The sequence below is a fragment of the Dipteris shenzhenensis genome, chromosome 17 (genome assembly GCF_047967505.1).
Source record: "Dipteris shenzhenensis isolate YYH24624 ecotype China chromosome 17, Dip_SZ_1.0, whole genome shotgun sequence".
Classification (NCBI taxonomy): domain Eukaryota; kingdom Viridiplantae; phylum Streptophyta; class Polypodiopsida; order Gleicheniales; family Dipteridaceae; genus Dipteris; species Dipteris shenzhenensis.
The window spans coordinates 11117751-11142845 of record NC_141612.1 but is presented as its reverse complement, the minus strand read 5'-3'; the positions used below and the strand labels follow the sequence as shown (position 1 = coordinate 11142845).

The following is a 25095-nucleotide window of genomic DNA, read 5'->3' as shown; positions in this document are numbered from 1 at the left end:
GTTAACCAATCTCACCATCATTGTCTACCAAGAAATAAACTTAGACAAAAACCACATGCATTGATAGAAACTTACAAGAAAATGTATGACAAAGCACATGCCTATAGAGGTCTCCTTATGTCATGGCATTCAAAAACAATTCTGGAAAATGGTTTGTACTTGGAATGGTCAACACAATGAAATCTCATAAAAATTAATGTGATGGTGAATCAAGACGTTGGCAAACTTCATGATTTGACAAATATTCAAGTAGGGAGTGTTGGATGTAAATTTATTTTCCTCAGTTGCAAAATATGACCCCAAATTGTGAAGATCAAGATAGATAATTCGGACACAATTACAACTTTATTGCCATCGCCCCCTCTTGGATTTGTGAAAAGTGAACATTTATTTGTCAACAATTTCACTGCCTATAGGTCCTATCACTTTTATATTAGCTTGTTTTATTGCCATCCAATAAGATGAAAAAGCTAACCAATTGGCCCATTGGGGAAGATGCTTTTACCAAGAATGGTTGATATAATGAAACTTCAACAAAAATATTGCAATAGTGAGTCAAGAATTTGGAAGACATCTTAATTTGACAAACGTTCCAGTGGGAATTATTGGATATAAAGTCAATCCCTTCAATTGCAAAATGTAACCCCAAATATTGTCCCAAATGAAGATGGATAGGTTGGACATTTAGACATCACCCTTGGGTTTCTTTTGGATGGGTGCAAAAGTGGAAAATTATTTTGTTGCATGTAGTTCCTATTACTTTTGCATTAGATTGTTTTGTTGCCATCCTTCAATTTCAATTAGTCCATTGCTTGTCGATCTCTAGTCATATATATGTACATTCTTTCATTTTCATAGCACTTTACTATAAAACTCAATGTTGATGTGAGTCTCTCATTTGCAATTGAATCGATGTTACTGAACTCATAATTTAGGTGCTTGTTTTCATCTATTGATTGATCATTTGAGGTGCAAGCATAGTACATTTCCACTCCATGAAACCTTGCTTTCCATGGGCTACTTTTAATGTTTCTTGTTTAGCCATGACATTCAAAATTTGAGAAACTAATACACTTTTGCATGCAATTACCACTCATATACTCATTGCATTTTGAAATTGCTACACTTTTTGCATGACATTCAATTTGAGAAATTGGTAACCTTTTGCATGCAAGTACAATTAATCCATTGCAAATATACTTTCTATATTTTGACAAGCATTTTTTAGGGGCAAATATAATTTGATGATTTGCGTTTGAGGTTAATGACATTGCTAGTGATTATGCCAAAAAAACATGTAGCGACGAAGACTTTGGAAGGTGCAAGCGTTGGGCTCTAGTTTGTTGGCTACAAAATTGGAAGGGAAAAAAGTGCAATCCATTTGTTGATAAATCGAAGTAAATTGAACAACGTTGCATTCCTATAGATTTCACAATAAAGTCTAACACCAAAGCATTCCTTTGAATCTTGCACAATTCAATGTATGGAAATGTTGATTGATTCTTGTGATGTTTATAAGTGACAATCCAAAAATTATGTCACTAATCACTTTTGAGAAGCTAAGTAGAGAGATATAAGCTAACCGCCATGGTTTGGCTTTTGTTTCTCTCGGGGGTTTTAGCAAGAGCACAATTTGTATCTATTTTCTTCAATTGTAAGTTCTATGAATCAATCCCATCTTTCTCCTTTGGTAGGGGAGAGGATGAAAAGACATATTCACAATAATTTTCTCAAAAACAATCTTACTTTTAACTACATGAATCATGAGTTTCTTAACTCTTCCTCTTCAAAGCCCCAAAATAAGCACAATTTTCTCAAATACCCCATTCCCTCGAGCCTTAGGCTAGGAAACGCAATGCAGCCTCAAGCTCAACATGGATGGCATGAATCCTTTTGGACTATGCTTCGTATCTTGGTCAACATGGCTAGCATAACACTCACATGATTCTAAAAAAACCACCAAAAACTAAAAATATGATAACTTCTGCTAGAGAACTCCTTTTCAAAGATGCATATTGCCAAACTTTAGAAGCACATCTGGTGGTGAGAAGCATTGCAGGTCAACAACAAGCTTTCTAGACATAAAAGAGATCGCAAGTTTAAGTGCTCTTCCAAAAGCTCATATTTTCGAGCAGTTTGACACTGGAACAATGGCCACAACACTCTACGACTTTGAGATAGAGAAGCCTAAGCTCTGATAAAATGTCAAAAGAAATGCAGAAGGAAAAGTGACAAGAAGCAAGGAAATAGGAGACACAAAACATGAGAAAGAAAAGAAAAAGGGTGGAAATAGAGGTGTCGATGTGTGTGAGCAACAAAGAGAGAGTGAGAGAGAGAGAGAGAGAGAGTTTATTAAAGTCTTCGAAAGACTGAAGGGTCTATAAGACTGAAAAAATCAGATACAATGAGCTAAATGGATGGGGCATCTGCCCCCAAGACAAATACAAACCCAAAACAATACTTAACTATCAACTGGTCCCAACTACATTATCCACAAACAAATAGGTGTAAATATACAAACCCTAGTAAGGTTGCCTTGACTAATCTAGCATTAGCTACTAACTTGTATTAGTCCATATGCACAGTTGGAAGGATAAACACATAAATGCAACAAATCTATAAGCATTGATTTCTACATATTGCAGGTGATTTCATTTGACAAACTATTTTAATTTTCATGTGCTGCTTAGATTCAGGATTCTGCCATCGTTTGATGACACCCTTTACTTGTAATGACCTTTAGAGTAGCAGATTCTTTGGACATAAGGCACTATTTTTGCAAAGAATAAAACTGGAATTGTCACACCAACAAGATACAACTCAGCTCTATTTTCAAATGTGACCTTGTAGTTTACAAACAAATATATTACTTAGCTACTATGCCTGCCAAAAATTAGATTTGTTGGAAACTAGACAAGAAACACACTAGAAGGTCCTACAGATTACCTTGAGACCTCCTTCCTAGACATGACATGATGATTTGTAGCTCTGGATTTTTCCGCCTCACAAATTTAGATGCTCAAATCTACTGAGTAGACTGGATTTACAATTATAGTACACTACACAGTCTTCAAAGATTGACTTTGTCTTCAGGAGTTTGTAAACTTAGCATTCACACTCAAGTTACCATTCTCTGCCTCAAAGGTTGCTGACAAAGTAACCATAGAGAAACAATCTTCTTTAAGATCTTCAAAACCAAATGAATCATTCCCCAACTTACACCTCCCAACTTCAACAGGAGACCGTAACAGCTTTACTCCGTGTTTCCAGAATGTCGGTTCATGATCTGGAAAACAAAGTAGCTTACATTATTACTTCAAAATCAATGCACAAGTTCATATTCATATTAATTATAACTTCTCAGTTAATGTAATTTGTACCTTCAGGTCCAGTAGAGATAATTTTATTACTTTCTGTGTCCATCACCCAGTCTATCCACAACGCTATGCCATGGCAGAACCCTGATCTCGAAACTCTGACCTGGACATTTAAAAACAACTCAGTTCGCACTTCTGTCTATATGTAAGCAATACATGGTCTACTTCATATTCCCAATAGATGCCACTAGCCCATCTTTGGTTTTCTCTTCTGATAAGGTCAAGCACAACATGACTCAAACCTTTGTGGAGCCCCTCATGGATTCTATTGGCTTTGAAAAATCAAAAGTCATAATTGAAAAAGGCTGTGTCAACTCCTGCAAGACCATTAAACATCAAGCTTATTCAGGATTTTTTTTTTCAATGAAGAATACTTCCATTAAGTATACAATAACCAACCATGATTGTGAAGCTCAAAGTGCTGATTATCATGAGAGCATGAAACTGGGTAAAAACCCGTGCAAAACAGTAAACAACCAAAAATGTAGCTGAACATGCCACGGCGAGCTTGTTCAAGCTTTGTTTTTAAAATGAAACTCATTGAAATCACATACAGTCTACAAATATTGTTAGAAAACGTGGGATAGAGCCACGTGTCACCACAGGGATGCATCGGGTACGGGGGTCCCACACCCCGCCCCATAGCCATGCAGAGCCTCTCCCACATCCAACAAAAGGCCAGCGGGATTATGGGAGAGGGGCTCATTATGTTAATATATCCAAGGATCCATCGGAGTTAATGTTGCATATGGGATTTCTCCCTTACGTAATCCACGTGTTAACTGCACATCAAGGGGCTCTAATACCCCTCCAATACATTCATATTACCAAGGCGCCATGAGGGAGGTTAGGACCACACACAAAGGTCCCACAATTTTTAACACCCCCCCAAGGGCCTAACACTACGAGAGAGAACTGGCTAGCCAAATATTGTTAACCACCACCCACACAGGGCCAGATCAGCCTCAAACTCTGACCACCCACACAGGGCGCATGGTCAGACACACACACATGAGATACTTCAGATAAATATTTCTTTATAGCCAGCCAACAGCTGAGCCAATGAACCTTCCAAATATGCTGTGCAGAATAACTCAATCATATTCTGGACTGTGACCTGACCCTATGTCTCAGAATCATGAGTCGAAGACATGTGATCTTCGTGCAACTTAAACACCTTGCTATATGTGTCTGATGGAAGTCCTTAATCGCCCTGCTATATGTGTCGAAGACATGTGATCTTCGTACAACTTAAACACCTTGCTATATGTGTCTGATGGAAGTCCTTAATCGCCCTTCATAAGGGTAGGCTGTAAGCCATGCCATGGCAACCCAAGTAAATTATAAAGGAGGAAAACGGCTCAAAAGTCTCAAGCTCCTCTGCCAGATGCTATAAGGACCCTGGTAATGCATAAGGAATGTCACTGTCTCTTGCTGACATTGCTGACAACCACCCAAGGTATTGATAATCACAAGCCAAGGTCCTTCTGAAGAACTACATTCAAGAGGATTCAAGAAAATAAGGAGATCTGCTCAACGAAGAAGCCCGAGGGTCCAACTAAAGAAATTTGATGTGGAAGGTCCACTGATCTACATCTTCAGAAAAAAGTGTGCCTCCCATTGCTACCTCTGGTCTAATACATGCATTCACTATACCTCTGCAAGGAGGTTTCTTTCTGCTCTTACCTGCTCTACGTGTAAGGACATGTTATGTATACATACATACACATGTAGGTACGTATGTACATTGTACAACATTCATGTATGTATGTACGTATGTACATTATACAACATTCACACAGATTGGCCAAGTGTGGCATAAAACAAGCGTTCCCCCTCCATTTCCTTTTGAAGTCTTTGTGGATGCATCAGATTCAGCAGTGGGAGCAGTCCTCATGCAACAACAATCACCTAAGTGGTTCAGACCTATATATTATGCAAGCAGAATCCTTACAAAGCATGAAAAGAACTATGCAGCAACAGAAAGAGAAGCGCTTGGTATGGTGTATGCTTTGAATAAATTCAGACATTATCTTTTGGCTAACAAAGTACATTTTCATGTTGACTACCGGGCTTTAATTTACTTAGTCAACAAACAGCCTCTAATAGGAAGATTAGCAAGATGGATGCTATTGTTGCAAGAGTTTGACTACACAACTGTCCATAGACTAGGGAAACAGCATGCAATTGCAGATTGTCTGAGCAGGCTGCAATCAGAAGAGCCTCCGACAGGTATACCAGATGTACTTCCTGATGCAAATTTGTTCATGGTAAGAATTGATGAGGAGCAAAACTAGTATGACAAAATGTTATTTTTTCCTCAGTGATGGACTAATCCCAAAAACAATGAATCAAGATCAAAGAAAGAAGTTAGTGTTGCAAAGCAAACCTTTTCTTATCATTGCTAGAGTGTTGTACAGAAAGGGCATTGATCAGGTCATTAGGAGATGTGTCCAGGACCATGAGTAAAAAGCTGTATTAACAGAAGCACATGGCTTCTTAGGAGATATTATAGGCAAGAAAATCTTGTAGGCTGGATTATGGTGACCCACAGTTTTAAAGGATACCCCCAATTATGCAAAATCATGCCTATCTTGCCAAAGAGATGATAGACCAATAGATAGTGACAGGATGCCACACCAACCCATCCTTCCATTGGGTCCATTTCAAAAGTGGGGATTGGACTTTATTGGACTAATCAAGCCTCCAGCAAAATATTCACGTAATCAATATATACTTAGTGCTACTGATTATTGCACAAAATGGGTAGAGGCTGTTGCACTCAAAACATGTAAAGCTAGAACAGCTGCACATTTTCTCTACCATAATATTATTACCACATTTGGTGTTCCAATTGAGATTGTATCTGATAGAGGGACACATTTCATAAACAAAACAATCAGAAAGATGACAAAAATGCACATGATGTTGCCCAAAAAGTCTACAACATATTACCCACAAGTCAATGGTTTGGCTGAGAGTACAAACAAGTTAATGAAAAAGGTTTACAGAAGAACCATTGCTGATCATCCAGAGGATTGGAATCAACATTTAGACTCAGGCACTAAGGACAGCTCACAAGGTAGCCATAGGATTGACACCTTTCAGGCTAGTGTATGAATGTGAGGCAATAGTACCCATGGAATTTATTGCAGGAAGTCTAAGAGTAGCAATTGACAACAAACTTTCCCCAGAAGACTCCATCAATGCAAGATTGGAGCAGCTTTTACGATTGGATGAGGATAGATTGACAAGCTCTCACACAGTTGACATTATTCAAAGAAGAGCAGCATGGATAAATAGAAACATTAAGTTTAAGCTTTTCAAAAAGGAAGATTTAGTGTTGATGTTCAACACCAAACTGGGAAAAATGCCGAGAAAATTCAAACTTAGATATGATGGTCCATTCAGGGTAATTGAGACATACAAGGGACATTTCTTCTCTCAAATTTCCATGGTAATACATTTGACAAACTAGTAAATGGCTTCAGACTGAAACCATATATTGAAGATCACCCAACAGAAGCAAAAATAAATACAGTTTCTCTGCATAATTGTGTATATACAACAGAATATTTCCACTCTATTTCAACATTTCACGGTACCACAGTACCAAGCATCTCCAAAGTACAAACTATATGTATATCACATATACAAGGACCTGTAGAAGAAAGTCACTTACAAGGATTCAAGAGATTACAACTGTTCAGTTTACAGAAAATCAAAGCAGAACTATTTGTAGTGACGAATGAAGAAAATAATACAATATCAGAAATATTTTACACACCAACTGATGGAAGAAATCAAGAGCAGCAACTAAAGAGCACTATGCGAAGCAGCAGCAACAAAGATTACTACAAAAGCAGCAGTAACAGCGGACATCTCTCCGCCACCCTGACAAAACAACTCTGACATCAAGAGGCAGCCCGCTCGGCAGGACACTCAAACCAACTACAAAGAAGCAAACTATCTAATCAGGTAATTTTATTTTATCTTGGCAAACAAGGGGTTAATTATAATGTCATCACAAGAGAGCTAGAGCATACAAACACCATTCCAGAGGTTCATCGTACTCTTGCCTCAGAATGCGAGCATACGACCTCACCGCCCACACACTATGGATAATTCCCAACTTTCATGCGAAGCTCCCTAAGGACTCTAATAATCCGACGATGGGAACTCGATGCAACTCTCTCCCAATCGCCAACTCCGACTGTCAGTTGACAACAAGCAAGCTCCACAACAATAAACCAAAAAACGCCAGTCCCAGTAACCTCCACGCCACACGAACTAGTACATATGGCACCGAAACGTAAGTCCCGCTCCACAACCCTGATCTCTTCTCAGCCTCAACAGCCATCCCTTGGCCTCCTCATCTCTACCGCCCTCCTCGACTCAGACATGGCTCCCAGGAAGAAGCTGATGATCCCTGCACAAAAGAGCCCACGCCGAAGCCCTGCTATAGAGAAAGCCATCATGGTGGAAGCAAACGAAGAGACAGAGAGCGACTATAAGATGCCACAGCTAGCACTCAAGAAGCAGATAATTACAGCTAGCACTCCAAGTATCTCTAGACGTGCAGAAGAACCAAAAGTGGTTGAAGAAGATCGGCTTGCTGCACTATGTGACACTGCCCTAGGCAGCTTGGAAATCCTCACCCGATGCTCTTAAACAGTACGAGTATTTCCAAAAAACGGGAGGTAAGTTGACATATACATTGATGGTTACCCCCAAAGTCGTTGCTGAAGTTTTTCAATTATCGTTGCTAAGGAAGGAGGTAACATATCAAAAGGATATTGATCAAGAGATGCAGCAAGAGTTCAGTCCGCCTGAGACAACCAAAAGTATTTTGTTGTCAGTAATGTGCAAGACAGGAGGAGAAGGCAGCACTTAATCTGGTATTTGGAGAGAATGCAATTGTTGGCCAAAACCAATACAATGAGCCGCGACTCATATGCATTGCTCAGAGCAACCGAAAAGGGGACTAATATTAGTTGGGCTCATATCCTGCATTCAAGGGGTCATGAGCGAAATTGTGAAAAAGGACTTAACGTCAACAAATGCCCACTCGAAGATTTTGCCAATCATCACCGCTCTATTCGAATTTGCAGCACAAAGTTCGATTGAGAAGCCTTAAGTGATTATCCAATATAGGGAGCAAAGGACAAAAATGAGGCACAGCCCAGATACAAAGCAAGAGAGCAGGCACAGTCCGGATCCGGTAAAAGATGCCTTGGTACAAGATTTGGAGGCAGCCAACTATTCACATGAAGAGAGCATGCAAGTGGTATATGGAACATCACTAGCAGAATCGTTATGGGATACTCCCATTGCCAAAGAAGCAGAGCTCCCCAGCAAATCAAAGAAGCGAGCAACAAGGAAGATTAAGCTACATCCAAGAGCAAACACAATAGCAAAACAGACATGGGTGCAGCTGGAAGATGACCTCCCGAGAATCCTACACAATACTCCTCCACATAGCCCGGTAGATGGTTTCTCACCACTACGGAAACTTACTGTTCTTTCGGATACCCCGATCTCAGATACATTGGCAAAGAGGACACATGAAAGATGTCAACCATGGAGGTAGACCATGCCTTAATCACAATGAAAGACTACTGTGATCAGCAAAGAAAAAAGAACTGGGAATTGCAAAAGCAAGTACAGGAGTTACAGAAAGAAAAAGAGGCAGCAAAGAGTTTCCTTCTCAAACATACAGAACTTGAGAAAGAGCTGGCTAATGCACATGCAGAGGTTGCAGAGATGGCTAAGGAATACCACAGCTCCAAGGAACAACAAAATAGATACATAGAAAAATTGATAGGGCAGATCAAAGTACAACAAGAATGCATGCTACTATCAAAGCATGGATGCAAGAAATGAAGGATGAGTTTTTTATTCAACTTGACAAAATGGGAGCTGATCGGAGAGAATTACAGATTGAGAATACACTCCTAAAAGACCGTACCTGTGCGCTTGAAAATGTTGAAGTACAACTCAAGGAAATGGCAAAAGAAGTAGACGGTGTGCTTATGACAACAGCAAATATTACTGAAATGAAGAATCAGCTCAGGAGAACTTCATAGGAAGCATGGGCCAATCTTAAAAGCAAGTTTTTTGCAATTGCTACACTCCCATATCAAGCATTTGCATCAGCTGCTTACGCATATGAGGCTATGGCACACGAGCTAAAGGGTCTCAGGGCAAGACTGAAGGAGGGAACTAAAAGACAAATGCCATTTGAGCAGAATTTTTCCATACTAGGAGAAGAACCTGCTGGCACCTCAGAAACTCCTACAGTGCATGCCGAAGAGGTTAATTTGTATGCCTAGGTAGTAACAAAGATGCCTGCATTATTTGCAAACACTGATGCTATGAATAGCCAAACTCAATCATGGTGTGCTAGTCCACCTAAGACTACAGAAGCAGCAGAATATACAGCAGATGCATAGCAGCATGACACAAAGGAAGACCAGCCCACAGCTGACCCTATTGTCAGTCAAAGTACAGAAATTGACCTGGCAGTGACACAGTTTCAAGCTTGATCTGAAGGATTATTTCCAGTGAAGGGTTCGAGTCTCCAACTTTTTGAAAAAAGGTCTCTCCACCGGATGCAAGATTTTGACACAGATCTGGTATGAGATTACACACACCTTGAGAAGTCAATGGGACACGAGCTTTGGATACTTCTGCACTTCTAGAAACACTTCAACGACATTAATATAAGGTGTAAGATTCTGACATCTTTGTTTGTTTCGCAGAGTAGGGAATGAGGTGGCATTAATCTCAATCAGAGCGTCGTTTTCTATATAGAGCTTAGGATTAGGACCTTTGTTGCTGACTCTCTCCTTCTGATTTAATTTATTGATTACATCATTTTCATGTTAAGGTTGAACTGGATATATCTCCCCACATGGTTGGGTTTGGGAGTATCTGCTTATGCTGTCCCACCCTTTTGCTGACCTAGAACTAAAGAAAATCCTGGAGCCATCATAACTGTTAAGATATGTATACCACCAGTTACATAATTTTTAGTGGGATTATTATGGACAGGCACAGACCCCTAATTCAAAATCTGCTTCTTAAATGCTAAGATTATTCTTTGGTTTTCAAAATGAGGTTGCATTTGTGTAACTTTATTGGCAAGATATTCTGGTTTTTGCAGAGTATTCTTACTCAGCTACTTTGTATTGAAAGGCTGCAGCTAGGCATGTAGCATACGAATCCCTTTTTCCAGGAATGAAACATACTAGGTAGGATACATACTATGCAGGGGTCTCAGTCTTATGTCTCATCCAATCGTGCTTCAGTCATGCTTCATGATTCTGCATGCCAAAGGAATCGAAACACGACAGCACAAGACACCTATGGACTAGAGAGAGAAAATAGAAAACTCATTTTGGGCCAACTTCTTAGCCAGTCATACTCTCCACGACATGCATTAAGTTTTGATCTGAGACAGTGATGCTTGAAAACATCTACTTCACACGATTTAGGAATAAACACAGTCCATTTATTCAATATCTTCAAATCCCTGAGAGGAATGCTCATATTAGTGAACAAGATGTTTATAGGATGTGTAAGGATAATGAAACCAGTCAGCATTTCTATCATGGTAGCATGTTGTGAAACTTGGCCATCTTTGCACTCCCAAAGCATAACAAGACGCGTGTTGGAAAGACAGAATATTGAGCTGTCACTTCTGACGAATATCACAACCCTCTCCTTGTTCTGTAATGCAAACAGCATGTTGCAGACCAGGCATGCAGGCAAATCATTTTCTGAAGTAAGTCAAACGGATTAAGGGAAGCAAACCTCATAATCACCACATTGCCAGAGAGAAAATGGAAGAATTGGGACTTCAGAAGGTGCAGGGAGATTTCCACAGGCACCAAGTGCCTCGATGACTGAAGAGTGATCAAAGCCTTCAACACTAGTAAGCGATTGTCGGCTTTTCCACAAGTCCTGAAACAAGCCATACACTTCTCAGGGGCCTGTGAAAATCCAAGGTATGTGGAAATCCTGAAACAAGCCATACACTTCTCAGGGGCCTGTGAAAACCCAAGGTTTATGAGTTTCTTTAAATTGAACAGCATAAGCCAAGTGGAACCAAGACCTTGACTGCATAAAATATTGTGACCTTTAAAAAAATAGAAGCATGGACATAAAGGGGGAAGGGGGGGGGTGGAGGAACAGGACATACTACATGCTTTTGTCACAGTTTTTCTGTCATACGATTTGAGCCAGGTTTATTGTTTCCTTCCAATAAATAAAAAATCAGATCAAATAACAGAAATTGTCAGCTTTTCCCTTTACATTCCTGGGCATTAATATTTGCAAGTTGCAATGGTAAATTAATATAACTATTAAAAATGTACTGCAGCATGGTTTGGGCCAAACAAAGGGCCTCTGCCACATATTGATACCTATAGAAGGTGGTGCCTCGTCCTTGGAGGTTGAGGATGACGATCTCAAATGTCACGTAAAATCATACATACGGTGTCAAATTAATTAGCACATGACAGATTGGCAAGGAGCCAAGTGCTCTGGTGAGGACGTGTACCACAGACATCAGATCTACTCCAGAGATGAGAAAAGCTTGCACAAGAATGAAGAAAAAACTCGATCAGATAGATATTGCCCAAACTGGACTGTTTGCTGCAAGATCGAAAGGTCACTGCTCCCCTCACATTGGGAGTTACCTCCTTGAGATTCAGTCTGTAATGGAAAATTGAGGACATGACCGGTGACTTGGGCTGCCTACATGATCTTCCTACATGGTCAACTAGGCACCAGTGGCCTACTTGGAAGTTGGGCTTGACCCACAATAACAATAGTATAACATGCCAACAAGGGGTCCATTAGTAGCTGAAGATGGATGAACTGTGTCAGAGCTAAGGCTTTAGTGAAGACATAAGCCACTCTGTTCACAGATGAAGAATAAATAAAGTCAATGGATACAACCCCAGAGGAATTGATGAATACTTTCAGGATGTTTCCTGCGAGCATGCACAACAGGATGCAGCTCTGATTGTCACAGTGAGTGGGAGTAGACACACCTTCCTGAATGAATCATGATGAAGATCAATGGCATGTATTCCATGGTGCTACATTAGCTAATTTCATAGCGAGCCAGGAAATGGATGTGTACCCAAGAGAGACAAACTCTAAACATCCAGCATCTGTCTTTGATATCTCATGTCCAATGTAAGTCTGCAACCACAGAAGCTTAAAGTCATTATGGCTAGCATAATGCAAAACAAAAGTGAGATCCCCTTGCATATATCCAAGATCTCTTTTGGCCATAAATTGCAGACAACGAAACAATGGAGCTGATTGCTGTCATCTTTGTCACTAAACCAGAGGTTTCATCATAAACAATTTGCTCTTCCTATACATACCCCTTTGAAACATGGTGGAGCTGGAGATCACAGAAATGAGGTAGAGAGATGGAGGAGTATGTGCTGATGAGCTACCCCAAATGCTACAAGATTCAAGATTCATACCATTGCTTGTTCACCCAAGGGTACACAGGCATGAGCCAATTCATCGATTGTCCTGATCAATGATGCAAGATTTTTCTACGAAGGTCACCAAACTATACTCCAGGCTTGTGAGGCCAGATGCAAGACATGACCTTGATAGCAAATAATCAGAGACTTTTTCATAGGAGGACCTACATTAATTGAGGTGGTTGAGCTTCAGACCCTGACCCTACCCTCCAGAGAAGTCAAGCCAGCACGAGGTTGGACACATGCCCTTTCCCGCCCCATTTGTGATACCATTGTCGCAGCATCACAACATCCAAGTTGGGTGCACCACACTAAGAGGAGTGGGGGGTAACAATAGTAGATCTTGGAATGTTCTAGGGCACCACGGTTCTCAATGGGACTCCATCCGGCGGGCTTGCATGGAGCTCAGATTCCAAATGGATGACACGTGATGGGAATAACTCCCTACACAGGACTGAATTCCTACTACTGCTTCCCTTTCAGTTAGACATTAGATCCTTTTGGGTATGTTATACAACTCTAGATCTCCTATTAGGGGTGTTGCCCTTAATTAAGTCATATTGACTTGGCCTCATAGGCCTCTTTGGACTTCCACAAATGTTAATATACCCCTCCCCCCCCCTGCCTTTCCCTCTTATTACCAGAGAGTAATAGATTGAGTGTGTACCACACAGAGGATGTTAGAAGAGATGAGTAGCACCATTGGATTATGATATGCCCCCTCTTCAGATTGTATATTGATGACATGGCATCCTTTGTAGACACCCGCTAGAGCTCAACGCTTCAGAGATCCTCATTCCCATGCTGATGATGTGGTCTTGATCTAAGATATAGCAGAGGGCCTCCATAGATACTCATGAGCTCTTGACACAAATGAGCTCAGAAGAACATATACAAATAGGGGAAGCTATTGCAAGGAAAGCATACTTGTAATTCAAGACATGAGGGAGAATTGAGATAAGTGGCATCTAGAACTACGTTCTTGAGAAAACATTTTAAGCAGCATGCTAGTAGATGTTCACCGTTGCAAGCTTCTCCTTAATCATAAAAGAAATCGTACCCACTTGCAAAAAAGAAATTCCAATGGAAAACCTAGCACCATTTTCTACAATCACAAGAACACCCCAAAACATGCTATTACCACAATGTCATTCTAAAATGTAAAAAAATTATGTATGAAGTTCTCACATGAACATTGCTTGTAAATAAAATCAATCAAACTTTGTAAAAAGTCAAAGTAGAACATGGATCTTTGAGAACAATTCAGAAGAAACAAGCAAAAGATATTAAATGGAACTTACATGCATCGACATTGCCATTCCACACAAGATTCCTTTGCAAGGTACAATCACAACGTTATCACTCAAGAGTGTTGCCAAACATGTTCTCTCATTCCTGCAAAAGAATACACACAATCATCTCTCTCTCTCTCTCTCTCTCTCTCTCTCTCTCTCTCTCAGGTCATACAGCCCGTCAGCTCGTAGCTCTCTCTCTCACCTGTCAGCCCGTCGCCTCAGCCAGTAGTCGCCTCAACCAGCAGCCACCAGCCCCCCAGCCTCGTCGTCAACAACACACACACCCCTAGTTTCTTCAAAAACAGCAAACTAACCCTAACCCAAGTTGGGCTAAACCCCCAACCCAACCCGGGGGGGTTAGGTTCAGCTAGGGGGTTCAACAGACAGCCAATTATGGACTGGCCTACCCTCTCCTCCAAGTCCCCCTCAACTCCTTCAACCTCCATCAGGATTCGGTCCTCTACAGTTGCAGCCATGGCACCCTCTCCATATGCACGCAATTACCAACAAGAAGGCTCAAAATGACCCATCCTTAGGCAACAGGATCAGATTTTTTATCTACAGCAGGCAGTGAGAGAGCTACGATTGGAACTAGCAGAAGTAAAGGTTCGACTTCACATTCTGGAAGGGCCTGGTAAGCAGGCAGTAATTGATGAGGCTGCAAAATCTTGTAAGGATTCCCCCCCTACCTTGCAGCTAGTCTCTAAAGTCAAAGATCTTGTTCACATTGAAGTACAAACTGCTAAGAAGGAAGTGATTGTGGAAGTGGACACCAAAGCAAGTAAGTCTGATATTTAAGCAAAGATTAAAGAACACGAAGCTAGATGTGATAATGCGCTGAAGATTAAAATAGGGGACTCCCAAAAGATTGGTACAAAGAGGACATACAGTGAAATATTGACAAAGATCAAAGTAGGACCACTGGAGACCAAAAGGTCTATGGGACAGCAAGAAACCCTCTAGTACATCTGCTTTAGGGAGGGCACGTGGTAGCTCCCAAGGAGTGCGAAAGCAACCCCCATTTATTTAGAGTACCTACATAATAGTCTCAAACAGTAAACAGCCATACATCATTTAAGACTGAGAGTCTTTTGGTTTTGATTTAAACTCTCTGATTAGGGCTATGCCTTGACTTTAGCTAATTCAGTTGCCCTATTCTTGAGTTGAGCTTATGTAAGCTCCTCAGCTATCCATACTTTGGTACCCTTCAGCTTGTAAAATTGTCGAAGAAGCTTGATCCGCATATCGTTTGACTTCACTGTAAGGATTGCATGACCTTTATAGTGCGTAATAGAAGCTGGCCTGGAGTCGTCATCATCTTGCTCATCATCATCCGTCCATTCAATGTTGGGCGTTAATAGACTTTCTTTCTTTCTTTCTTTCAAGGTGTCACGAGTCTACTTTCTATCTGCCCCACAAGGGAGGTGGAAAATGAGCAGCTTGTACTCCTAAGATGCAGAGCTTATGCACACATCAGAGAAGGTTATGAGGGAAGCATAGATAACTTTAAAAATCTGTTGGAGCAGCCATCCAAAAAGCTAGGGAGCTACTTGAAAGAGGTTTTGAAATCGCAACAAGGTACTCGGACTAGCACACAACTAGCCCAAAAGTACTCACTATGTTGAAATATTTTTTCTCACTGGATGTAAGGGATCACCATTAGTTGACAGTGATCACCAGTCCCATAGATCTTGAAGGGTCTCACGCAGACTTTAATACAACCATATCCTATCAATGTACGTACCTTAGTATAGAGATATAATTCCTTCGAAATATTATGTTCATCAGCCCATCCACATTAAACTACTAAAAAAGGTTTATTCTCTTTGGTTAGTCCCAACAGTAACATCAACTGCCATCTTAATGCGTGGTGGCACGGGTGGAAGTCGAGAGGCGTATTCTATAACTCTTTCTAGGTAGGGCTACATTGAATCCTCCTCTAAAGAAAAGATTGGAAAGATTGTCCCATTTTATAGACTTGCAAGCTTTTTCCGCCGAAGTTGTGGTTCACACAAGAATAATCCTCGTGTAAATTGGAAAGAATTACGTCAAAGAGAGAAAACAGAGAGTCTTGATGCTAGTAGGAAGAACATCAAGGACAATAAGATTGTTTCTTACATTCCTAAGAACACAAATGAGAATAAGAAAAGGGGAGATACACCTCCTATTAAACAAACGAGGACTCCCGCACTACTAGATCGAGAATCTAAAATCAATCTAGTGGGTCAGTCTTGGAAAAAAGTAGAGAAGCACACAAGAGCGGTATCGAAACCCCCCTGAGATTGAATAGTTAGTCCCCCCCCCCCCCAAAAAAAAATAGTTCTTTTGGCAAAGGCCGGCCAAGAAGGCCCCTACATGCTCATCCAAATGGCCATCAAAGCATGTGTAGTGTCTCTCCAAATACTAGCCAATGTGTGAGAAGGGTGGAGATGGACATAGGAGCCATCAAGAGCCTCTATGCATCTGGATCTCCAAGTATGCCCCGTTGGAATGCTCGCTAAGATCTCCCAAAAAGTATCCGCCGCATAGTTGCTAAGGAAATGGGAAGTTTTAGGGAACGTCAAACCCTCGAGAATGGGAATGCCTTTAGGATCAAAGAACAGGGACATCTAGGGAACGCCATGTCATCATACACATCATCATACTAAGCATATCTTTAGTAAATTTTAGTGGAGCATGTTCTCTATTTTGCCTTTGCTTTTGCTTGATATTAGTTGGCTTTGAGAGCTTGCAGCAAGGAGTATTGCCCCACCTTTAGCAAAAAAGACCAATCCGAGACTATCCCTAGCTAAATGTGAGTAAAATCAAGTTTTGAAGGGAATGTCTACGAAGTGTCTAGGGAACATGGGATGGCTGGAAACGTGGAACATTCCGTTCCGTGTGTTTCGAGAATGTTTCCAAGTTGGAAATGACATTTCCGCAATCCACAAGCCCAGAATGGCGTTCTAATGCTACTATGATCCACCGAGGCATGTGCAGGTCTCTACAGTGAATGAGGAACATCATCTAGAGAGCATGACTCACTAAGTGTCGTCGAATTGAAAGAGCCCAAGAAGAGTCATACATCTCATAAAAGATTTGAGGGCCCAAAATAGAGAGCCAAGCCAACAAGAAAGCACAAAGTCATAGAGAAGGGGAGGGAACAAAAGTACTCAAGAGCCCAGAAATCCCTTTCAAGTCAACCTTGCATGTCTGCCATCCCATAAATAAATGCTGAATGGACTCCGCCACAGAAAGGCAACATGAGGGTTTATCCAAATCTGGACCTCCACAAGTTCACTGTAGTCCCTCCATGAATAGAAAGCCAAAAGAAAATAGTGATTTTTCTATTCCTAAGGGGCTTCTAGAGTCTTCCCCAAAAAGAATTCTGCAAGACTGCATAAACCTAAAAATTCTCCCAAACCGGAGCTTTGGTGGGCCTCCACTACCTAAGACTGAGCTGAAACCTTTTCGCATAGGCTCTTTTCACGGTTCCCTCCATCAATCCACTCTCACTCCCCAGGGTCCCACTGCAAAGACTTTATGGGGACACCTCCGTAAACCAAATCCTCCATGAACCTAGAATTGCACTAATCCGCAATGCTTCTTTCACTTTGAAGTGACTTACCAATTGAAACTTAAGATCATCCGGAGTTTGAATTCCTTCCAAGAACCCACAAAAGAAGTGGGTCCTCTCTCCCACCTAGACCACTGCATGTAAACAAAAGTACCAAGAGGTCGGCCATGATCATCAAGTATGCTATCATTCCATACGTCAGGCTGCCCATCAATTTGTTCCAAAGGAGGGATTCTCCAAAGATTAATCTTGAAGCTCCCTCAAGGTTGGCAGCATAAGAGGGGAGAAAGGAACCCTAAGATGCATATGGACGTGAAGATCCACTTGGTACAGTTGTCACATGCACCAGGGTCAAGCCCAGGTGCCAATGACAACTAGCTGCCTAGTAAGCATATGAGTGAGGCATGGGTGTCCTAGTTCCATCTCCTACATGTCGTAGTTAGGGGAGTGGTCTCAGCATAGTTTTGTATGCCGATTTGGCAACCATGTATAAATAAAGCAGTGTACAATAGTTAGGTAGATCTCTTGTATCTCTCATGCTTGAGTTCTCCTTGTATGTTCATCTATGTTTCCATTCAGCTAGTCCCCGCATGCTACATTAGTATCGGAGCAGCATAGTCCCTTCTAATTGGAAGGAGTCCTGGTAGCAGAGCTTAGTTAAGGGGACTCAGGTAGCAGAGGAGGGAGCATGGATGGGATATTATCTACGCTTTCTTGATGATCGTCATCTTCTTCCTCAATATCATGATCTCCATCTTCATCCCGTATGATGTCATTATGCGCATCTTCCTCTTGGCTCATATTGTGATCTTCATCTTCTTCGCTAGATCCATCTAGATCAATTGGATCCGGCATTGGTAGTGGCATCTCCATATCCACACCCTTTGTGCTCTACATTGACGAGATCATGACTTTCATTGATTGCCTAGGAGGTGAGGGGTCATTGCTTAATGCTGATTTGAGGATACAGATACTGCTGTATGCAAATGGCATGGTCCTCACTCATATCCTCTTCAACAGCAGACCTACAAAGACATCTAGAGGCCCTAGAGGTGTTTGCAAGGAGAGAGACTTGACAAACAACCTTGGCAAGACCAAGGTTATGATTTTCAACACCTCATGGGTAGTACTTCATAGACACAACTTCACTTACCGAGGGGAACTGGTGAAGATTGTTCAGTCATACACTTATCTAGGGGCAGTCTTCATGGGACCAGTTTTCACGATGACCTATGCAGCCAGTGCACGGCTTACACAAGAGCAAGGAGCTCTGGTCTGGCTAGAGTCACAGTGCTTTCAAGCACACTTCCAAGACCCCCCCGATGAAGGGATGGCTATTCGATACAATAGTGAGGTCGACAGCCATGTATGCAGCACCCTCTGGGGGAGTGATCCCTCGGCCTCCGATGGGCAAAGATTTGAGAAGCTACAGGCGATTACAGGCTCCTAGATAATTCGGAGTAAGCCCTTGTTTCATTATCAGATAGTATAGGCATAGTTCGCCATGACTACACTCCAGATTGATGCCTCTTTTAGACACTGGCATATCTTCATAGGGTTTGGGCTTTGCCTAGTTGAAGACTTTAAAAGTTGGCAATAGAGTCATCTAGACGACTAGCCGAGAGAGGGGCTAGCACGGCTTGGTACGCAATCATATCCAGATGGTTTGTCAATCAGGATACCGACTCCCTCCCTCACAGTACAACTTGGAGCCGCATGCCCCCTTCTCCCACGAGATGAGATCAACCGTATCATATCGTTGAATCTACTTAGCTACATTAGTCACAGACTGGGGGGAAACCACGAGTTTCCTACCAAGATCTAGTTCCACGACTACTCTTTCAGGGTATTAGAGGATGGAGTGATTATCTGCTAAAGATAGATACGGTCCTCTCTCCAGCCTCCTGGTCCATCCGGATCAAAGACAGGTAGCAGTCAAAGATGGGTAGCAATCTTTCTTCATGAGTCTATACAACACAGAGATCAGATGCAAGATATACAGACGAGACGATGAGACCCAGTCGAACTCCAACCAGTCCGTGATTACATTTTTTTTTCAGTTAGATAGCATGGACACAGTAGTCTTCAAGGAGACGACACATATATTGGACCCTCAAGTGACATCATGGTGTATATCTATCTTTTTTTCCATCGGGGGTGGTTCTTAGATATTAGTTTTCATCTTGGGCGTGGATGCTCGACTAGTGGCCCGAGGACCCTCCGGGTTTTTCTCATTGTATTTGGTTCTTTCAGTCTCATAGACCCTTTGGTCTTTTGAAGCTTTATAAACTTTCGTTCTTGAAAGTAGTAGGACCAGAATACATGGAATCGAGATAAAATGTTGTGAAACCCTTAAATACATCAAGTAAACATGACGGTGGCTGGTGTAACCAATCCAAATGATGGAAGTGCCATGAAGGCCACGTGACTATGAGTGTAAAGAATAAATCATAAACCCACTGTCTCATTAAGGCTGCTCTCTTGGCCGTTGCGGCATGCGAGGAACCCTAGACTTTGCTCCAAGTGGTCATGAGTGTATCTATGATGCCTTGCCAAATCACTGCAAGTGACTGGAAGGTAAAGGTCTGGTCCCATCCAAGGCCTCTATGCTTTTGGATCCCCAAACTGGAATGCAATGAGCCTAGTAATGACCTCCCAAGCCGAGGCTATGGGAGGCTCTTGGTGTCTACACAAGAAGGTGGGCCCTACATGTACCCTAATAAGCTATAGGGGGTCCCCTTGATATGAGAAAACCCCTATCTGAAATCTAAATTTGCTCCATAATAGAGGACCTATGGCTCGGGTAGTGTGAGCCAAGCTACAAATCCAAAGGATGCCTCTCGTCATCAAAGGTGCAATGCCCTGCCAAATCCTCTGGGCCTCTCTGCATATATGTAGATGAATCCAGGGACATGCCCAAACTCATCCTCTAAAAACACAACATAGTGCATTTTCAATCTCATGATAGCCATTCATAAGGTTGATAACCATAAAGTCCATCACATATAGCACAGACTAGCTACTATGACATCCCCACTAACGTCATCAGTGCCCAACAGTGGGTGTAGAACATAGTAGAAACATATGCTCTCACAGATACAATCCACAAACCCACACATACTTGGGCATCCAGTCTTTGTACTAAGTTTCTATCAGCACTCCGGAGGCGAAGGGCCATGACGGAGGCTAGCCCTGCAGATCCTCTTGGCCTCTCTACATCCCCAAAAGACAATGTTGAACGAACTTCAAGGCTGAAGGCATCTCGAGAACCTTGGATCTACTCCAATGTCTGTCTGCACGTGTTAACCGGGAGTCCACCATGCTAGAAGAGCCAAAAGAACATGAAAATCTGCCTCTTCCAGTAAGAACTCTGAAGTCGTCTCCAAAAGCCGGTTTGTAGGAGCAAAGTGACACCAAAGGACTCCCATTGTGCTCTCCAAGTGGGGCTGTAAACTCTAGAGCTGGTCTCATTTGCAATTCCTGCTGTGTAGTTGAAGAAAGGGAATTGTAGGGAGCACTTGCATCACCCATTCGCACTCTATTTGGTCCCATGGAAGATGCTGAAGGGAGCATCTATCATAAAGCTGGATGACCCATGACGAGCAAAGGGAGAGGGTCTATCCACCATCTTCCATCATTGAATCTGACCACTCTAATCATGTAAAGTATAGCGTCCTCCACTCCAAAGTCATCAAGTAAGCAAGGGATTTGACAAGAGCTTATCCCAAAATTCAAGCTTCATCACAAATGGCAATATCTATCAAAGATAAACCTTAAGTTGTAAACCTTTTTACAAGGCTTTACTAGCAAAAACATGACCAGTTGAAGTTAGGAATCTTTCTTCTCTACTCAAAGTTTCTCCTTGTTTTACATCGTTTTACAATGCCTGGAAGTCACAATGAAATAATGCTCTCCGTCAAACATCAAATAAGTGTGGATACTGCTACTATATCAATGACTCGACCATTTTTTGCAAGTAATTTCCCTACAAAAAGATCATCCTAATTTGTAGTTCAATGAGACGGCAATATTTTCAAATGATGATGTGACAATTACCAAAAGCGCAAATTCTTCCATGGAAGCATGTTCTCATACGCCTGATAGTATGGCTCTGCTAGTAAAACATCCACCTGTTATTGTGAGGCAGGTATGCAACCATTAGATGGAGAACTGCTTCTCTAATTCCTTTTCTTCCCACCTTAAATGTTTGTTAGAATACTTGGAACGCTGCCACTAATATCTTATGTACCTTTCTCCCATCCAGTTCTTTGACACTCAGGCTTTTTGCTTTCTTTCCCACAACTTTCACCTGGTTTGCAGCCAAACCGTTTGCCTCAAATATTCTTTCTAAAAATTCTGAACCATCCAACCGAAGACCTGGCAAAAGGGAGATAATCGAGGAGGTTCTAGACGCTGTTGCAGCTGCCAAAGTGACAGGCACACTATCATCCACTACAAGGCACAGAGGGGATGGCTTGCCATATAGCTGAAATAAAACATGCAATGTCAAAACCCTTGAAAGCACCTTGAGCATATTACTTCAAGGAAAGTAAAACCTTAGGAGAATGGGCGTGGTCTATTACTACTTGCTTTCCTGGGAATGAAAAGTAAAGCTGGAACCAACCACTTTTCTAATGGCATCTGTAATAGTTGACCTCCATTGGTAAGATCCAAGCAATCCAATCCTGTCTGGTTTCATGGGCAATCCACAGTTTGCATGGTAGTTTGAATTACCCAAAGAAGAAACACTTGAGGTTTGTTTAGGATCAACATCATACTTGAAGCTTACTTCATCATGCGTAGCCCTCAAAATTACGTTCTCGTCTTTTACAACATGTAAGCCTTGACCAGGAAGAAACCACACACATTGTTTCCAATGATCACGCCAAGAACCACCTGATTGCCCAAAAAAGGAACTCTCATGAAACCGATAAAACATTGCATGCAGGAGATTTCATTGTTCATAATTCATAGATACATTTGAGCTATAATTTCTGTGCAATGCTGATGCAGGTATAGAACTTTAAGCCTCAAGGTTGAAACCTCTTCTTAAAAACCATTTTTCCACAAAATATTATGTACATTATGATGCTTGACCAATTGCCATAATATTTTCCGTGTGAAAACTTCAAAGAGACTGTAAAGCCACACCACATAGGGTTAACTTTGAGAAATTCTCTGTATCACTTATCCTCTATATGATGGAGGACTCGTTGTTTCATTAGTGCATTTACATAATTATTTGAGTGCAATATGTGCATAGTGTTTGGCAAATCGGCTGACTCACTGTGGTTATGTCACTAGAAGGAATAAGCTCTTCAAGACTTTCGGTGAGTCCCAGCCCATGTCCTTTTTAGAAAAGAAAAAGCATAATCCTTGAAAAACAAGCAAGATTTTCTTTAATCTTGAAGGTTCCTAGGTCTCTCCAACATATGTAGATATCAGCCCACATAGACTGCAGTGATGTGTTGATCCATGAAGCAAATGGCATAGCAAAACATGGCCTACTGATCTTAGTGGCTCTCTCTTTTAAATCTGGCAGCTAGGTTTCACCCATAGCATTCGCACAATGAACTTCTGCGATACAATTCATCTATTGACACATATAGTTATAAGAGAAAAGAAAGTATCACATAGGTTCCACCCATAGCGTTCGCACAATGAACTTCTGCGATACAATTCATTTATTGACACACATAATTATAAGAGTAAAGAAAGTATCACATCGATTTCCCATTAATAGCACATTAGCTATCCAAAGAGCTATTCATCAGGAAGCATAGACTGCACAGTTACCCAAACTAAACGGCTACAGAACTTACCAGTGCGATTGATCCATTTAGGGGCCGTTGAATAAAAGACCAGCCCCTCTTCATCAAGTTGTAAAACCCACCTGAAGAAGTCAATAATTACCTTAAACCTAAAAGAGAGCATAATAAGATACTTGAATGCAAAGGGGCCCCCATAAATACACAAGAAAATGTGTACCATGATATAATTGCATGAACCACACCCGTTCTTGTTGCCTTGGCAGTAACTTCCAATTCCTGATAACTATCCAACCTCTTGCAGAAGTCGAAGGTAAAAACTTCGAATGGCTCTGATACCTGGAGACATAATGAATCATTCACCCAAATATCCAACACAAGGCGTGCACTTTTTGTTCAACAAGAGATTGACCACTCAGAAGAGTGCATGCATACCAGTTGCAACTTATTCTTAAGAGCATCAACATGCATTGCATATTGTGATGCCCTTGAAATAGGCTCCTTGCAATTTGGAGGAGCAAGAACCAAGCCATCTGATATTAGAGCTTCAACTCCACTGAGGTCATGCAATCTCCAAAAATATTCGCATTCAACTAGCTGCAAATGAAGCATTTTGCAATCAAGAAAAGAAAATTCAGTCAGAAAAATTATAAATGAGAAAACTCCACAAGGTTTTTTTATGCTGCAGATGTACAAAATGCATTTCAGCCTGCAAATACCAAATTTAATCATCATGAAATATATAATTAAATCTCATCACAAAAACAGAGAATTTTATCATGCTTTCTTCTATGCAGGCAATTAGTGTGTTGATATCTCAATTGAGATGGTCTAACACTTATAATTGCAAAAAAGATGTGTAGCCAATGAGGAGAAAGATGGTGTTCTTGAGGGGGCTGACGTACATATGCATGGTTGGCTATGCATTTCCTGTATTTTCAGAAAATAACATATAAAGTTTATTATATCTCAACAAATAAAAGAAGGGAAAATGAAAACTGGTCCCAAACCGTCCACGCCATCAGGAACGGTGAAATCCCCTACACATAACATATAATAAACCAACATGGACAAGTTTCAAGTGCTATTTTAAAACATCCAACAAGTAGGGGCATAATGTGCTGTCATGTTATACATGTACCATCAACCGAAAAAACATGCTCCAGCTCCTTGAATTTCAATGGTTGCTAACATGAAGTCTCTCTATCATCTACCAGATCACCTCCAATCACCTACTGCAATGAGCACACCCGATGGGATGTCAAAGACAATCTCCCAAGAATACCAACCAAAGAGTAAAGTAATTTGGGATCACTGTACCGGGAGATGCAGCATACACCCAGAGTCCGAGACACGCCACACTCGACAACGGACGGACATGCAGATTACACTTGGCGGCATCCCCTCCTTGTTCAGACCTGGAGCACGGCCCACAGGAGTTACAGTAGCTTTGGTCAGGAGCAGGGACATCGCCAAGAGACTGAGATGAACTGCACCGACAGACAGCCGCCATAGCCCCATCACGATCTCGCCCTTCCCTCGAGCCCCCCTTGACACATACACCATCATGAGGTCACATTGTACTTA

The 25095-nt window shown here is 41.5% G+C and overlaps 1 protein-coding gene across 4 annotated transcripts in view; it reads right to left on the bottom strand.

Annotated features, from left to right (window-relative positions):
* Positions 1 to 2830: 2830 nt before the first annotated feature.
* PRMT7 (protein arginine methyltransferase 7) overlaps positions 2831 to 25095 on the bottom strand; it is a 67725-nt gene continuing 45460 nt past the window's right edge. For 2 of the 4 annotated variants that reach the window (XM_087388295.1, XM_087388297.1), the window contains 11 exons: positions 23944 to 24105; positions 23729 to 23847; positions 23563 to 23660; positions 22365 to 22636; positions 21990 to 22226; positions 21797 to 21870; positions 14191 to 14284; positions 11193 to 11342; positions 3620 to 3694; positions 3381 to 3480; positions 2831 to 3286 (listed from right to left, as the gene is read on the bottom strand). In XM_087388295.1, coding sequence (XP_087244421.1) covers positions 3090 to 3286; positions 3381 to 3480; positions 3620 to 3694; positions 11193 to 11342; positions 14191 to 14284; positions 21797 to 21870; positions 21990 to 22226; positions 22365 to 22636; positions 23563 to 23660; positions 23729 to 23847; positions 23944 to 24105 — 1578 coding nt within the window. In that variant the 3' untranslated portion in view covers positions 2831 to 3089. The remainder of the gene's footprint in view (positions 3287 to 3380; positions 3481 to 3619; positions 3695 to 11192; positions 11343 to 14190; positions 14285 to 21796; positions 21871 to 21989; positions 22227 to 22364; positions 22637 to 23562; positions 23661 to 23728; positions 23848 to 23943; positions 24106 to 25095) is intronic. The other 2 variants (XM_087388296.1, XM_087388298.1) reach the window with 2 other exon arrangements.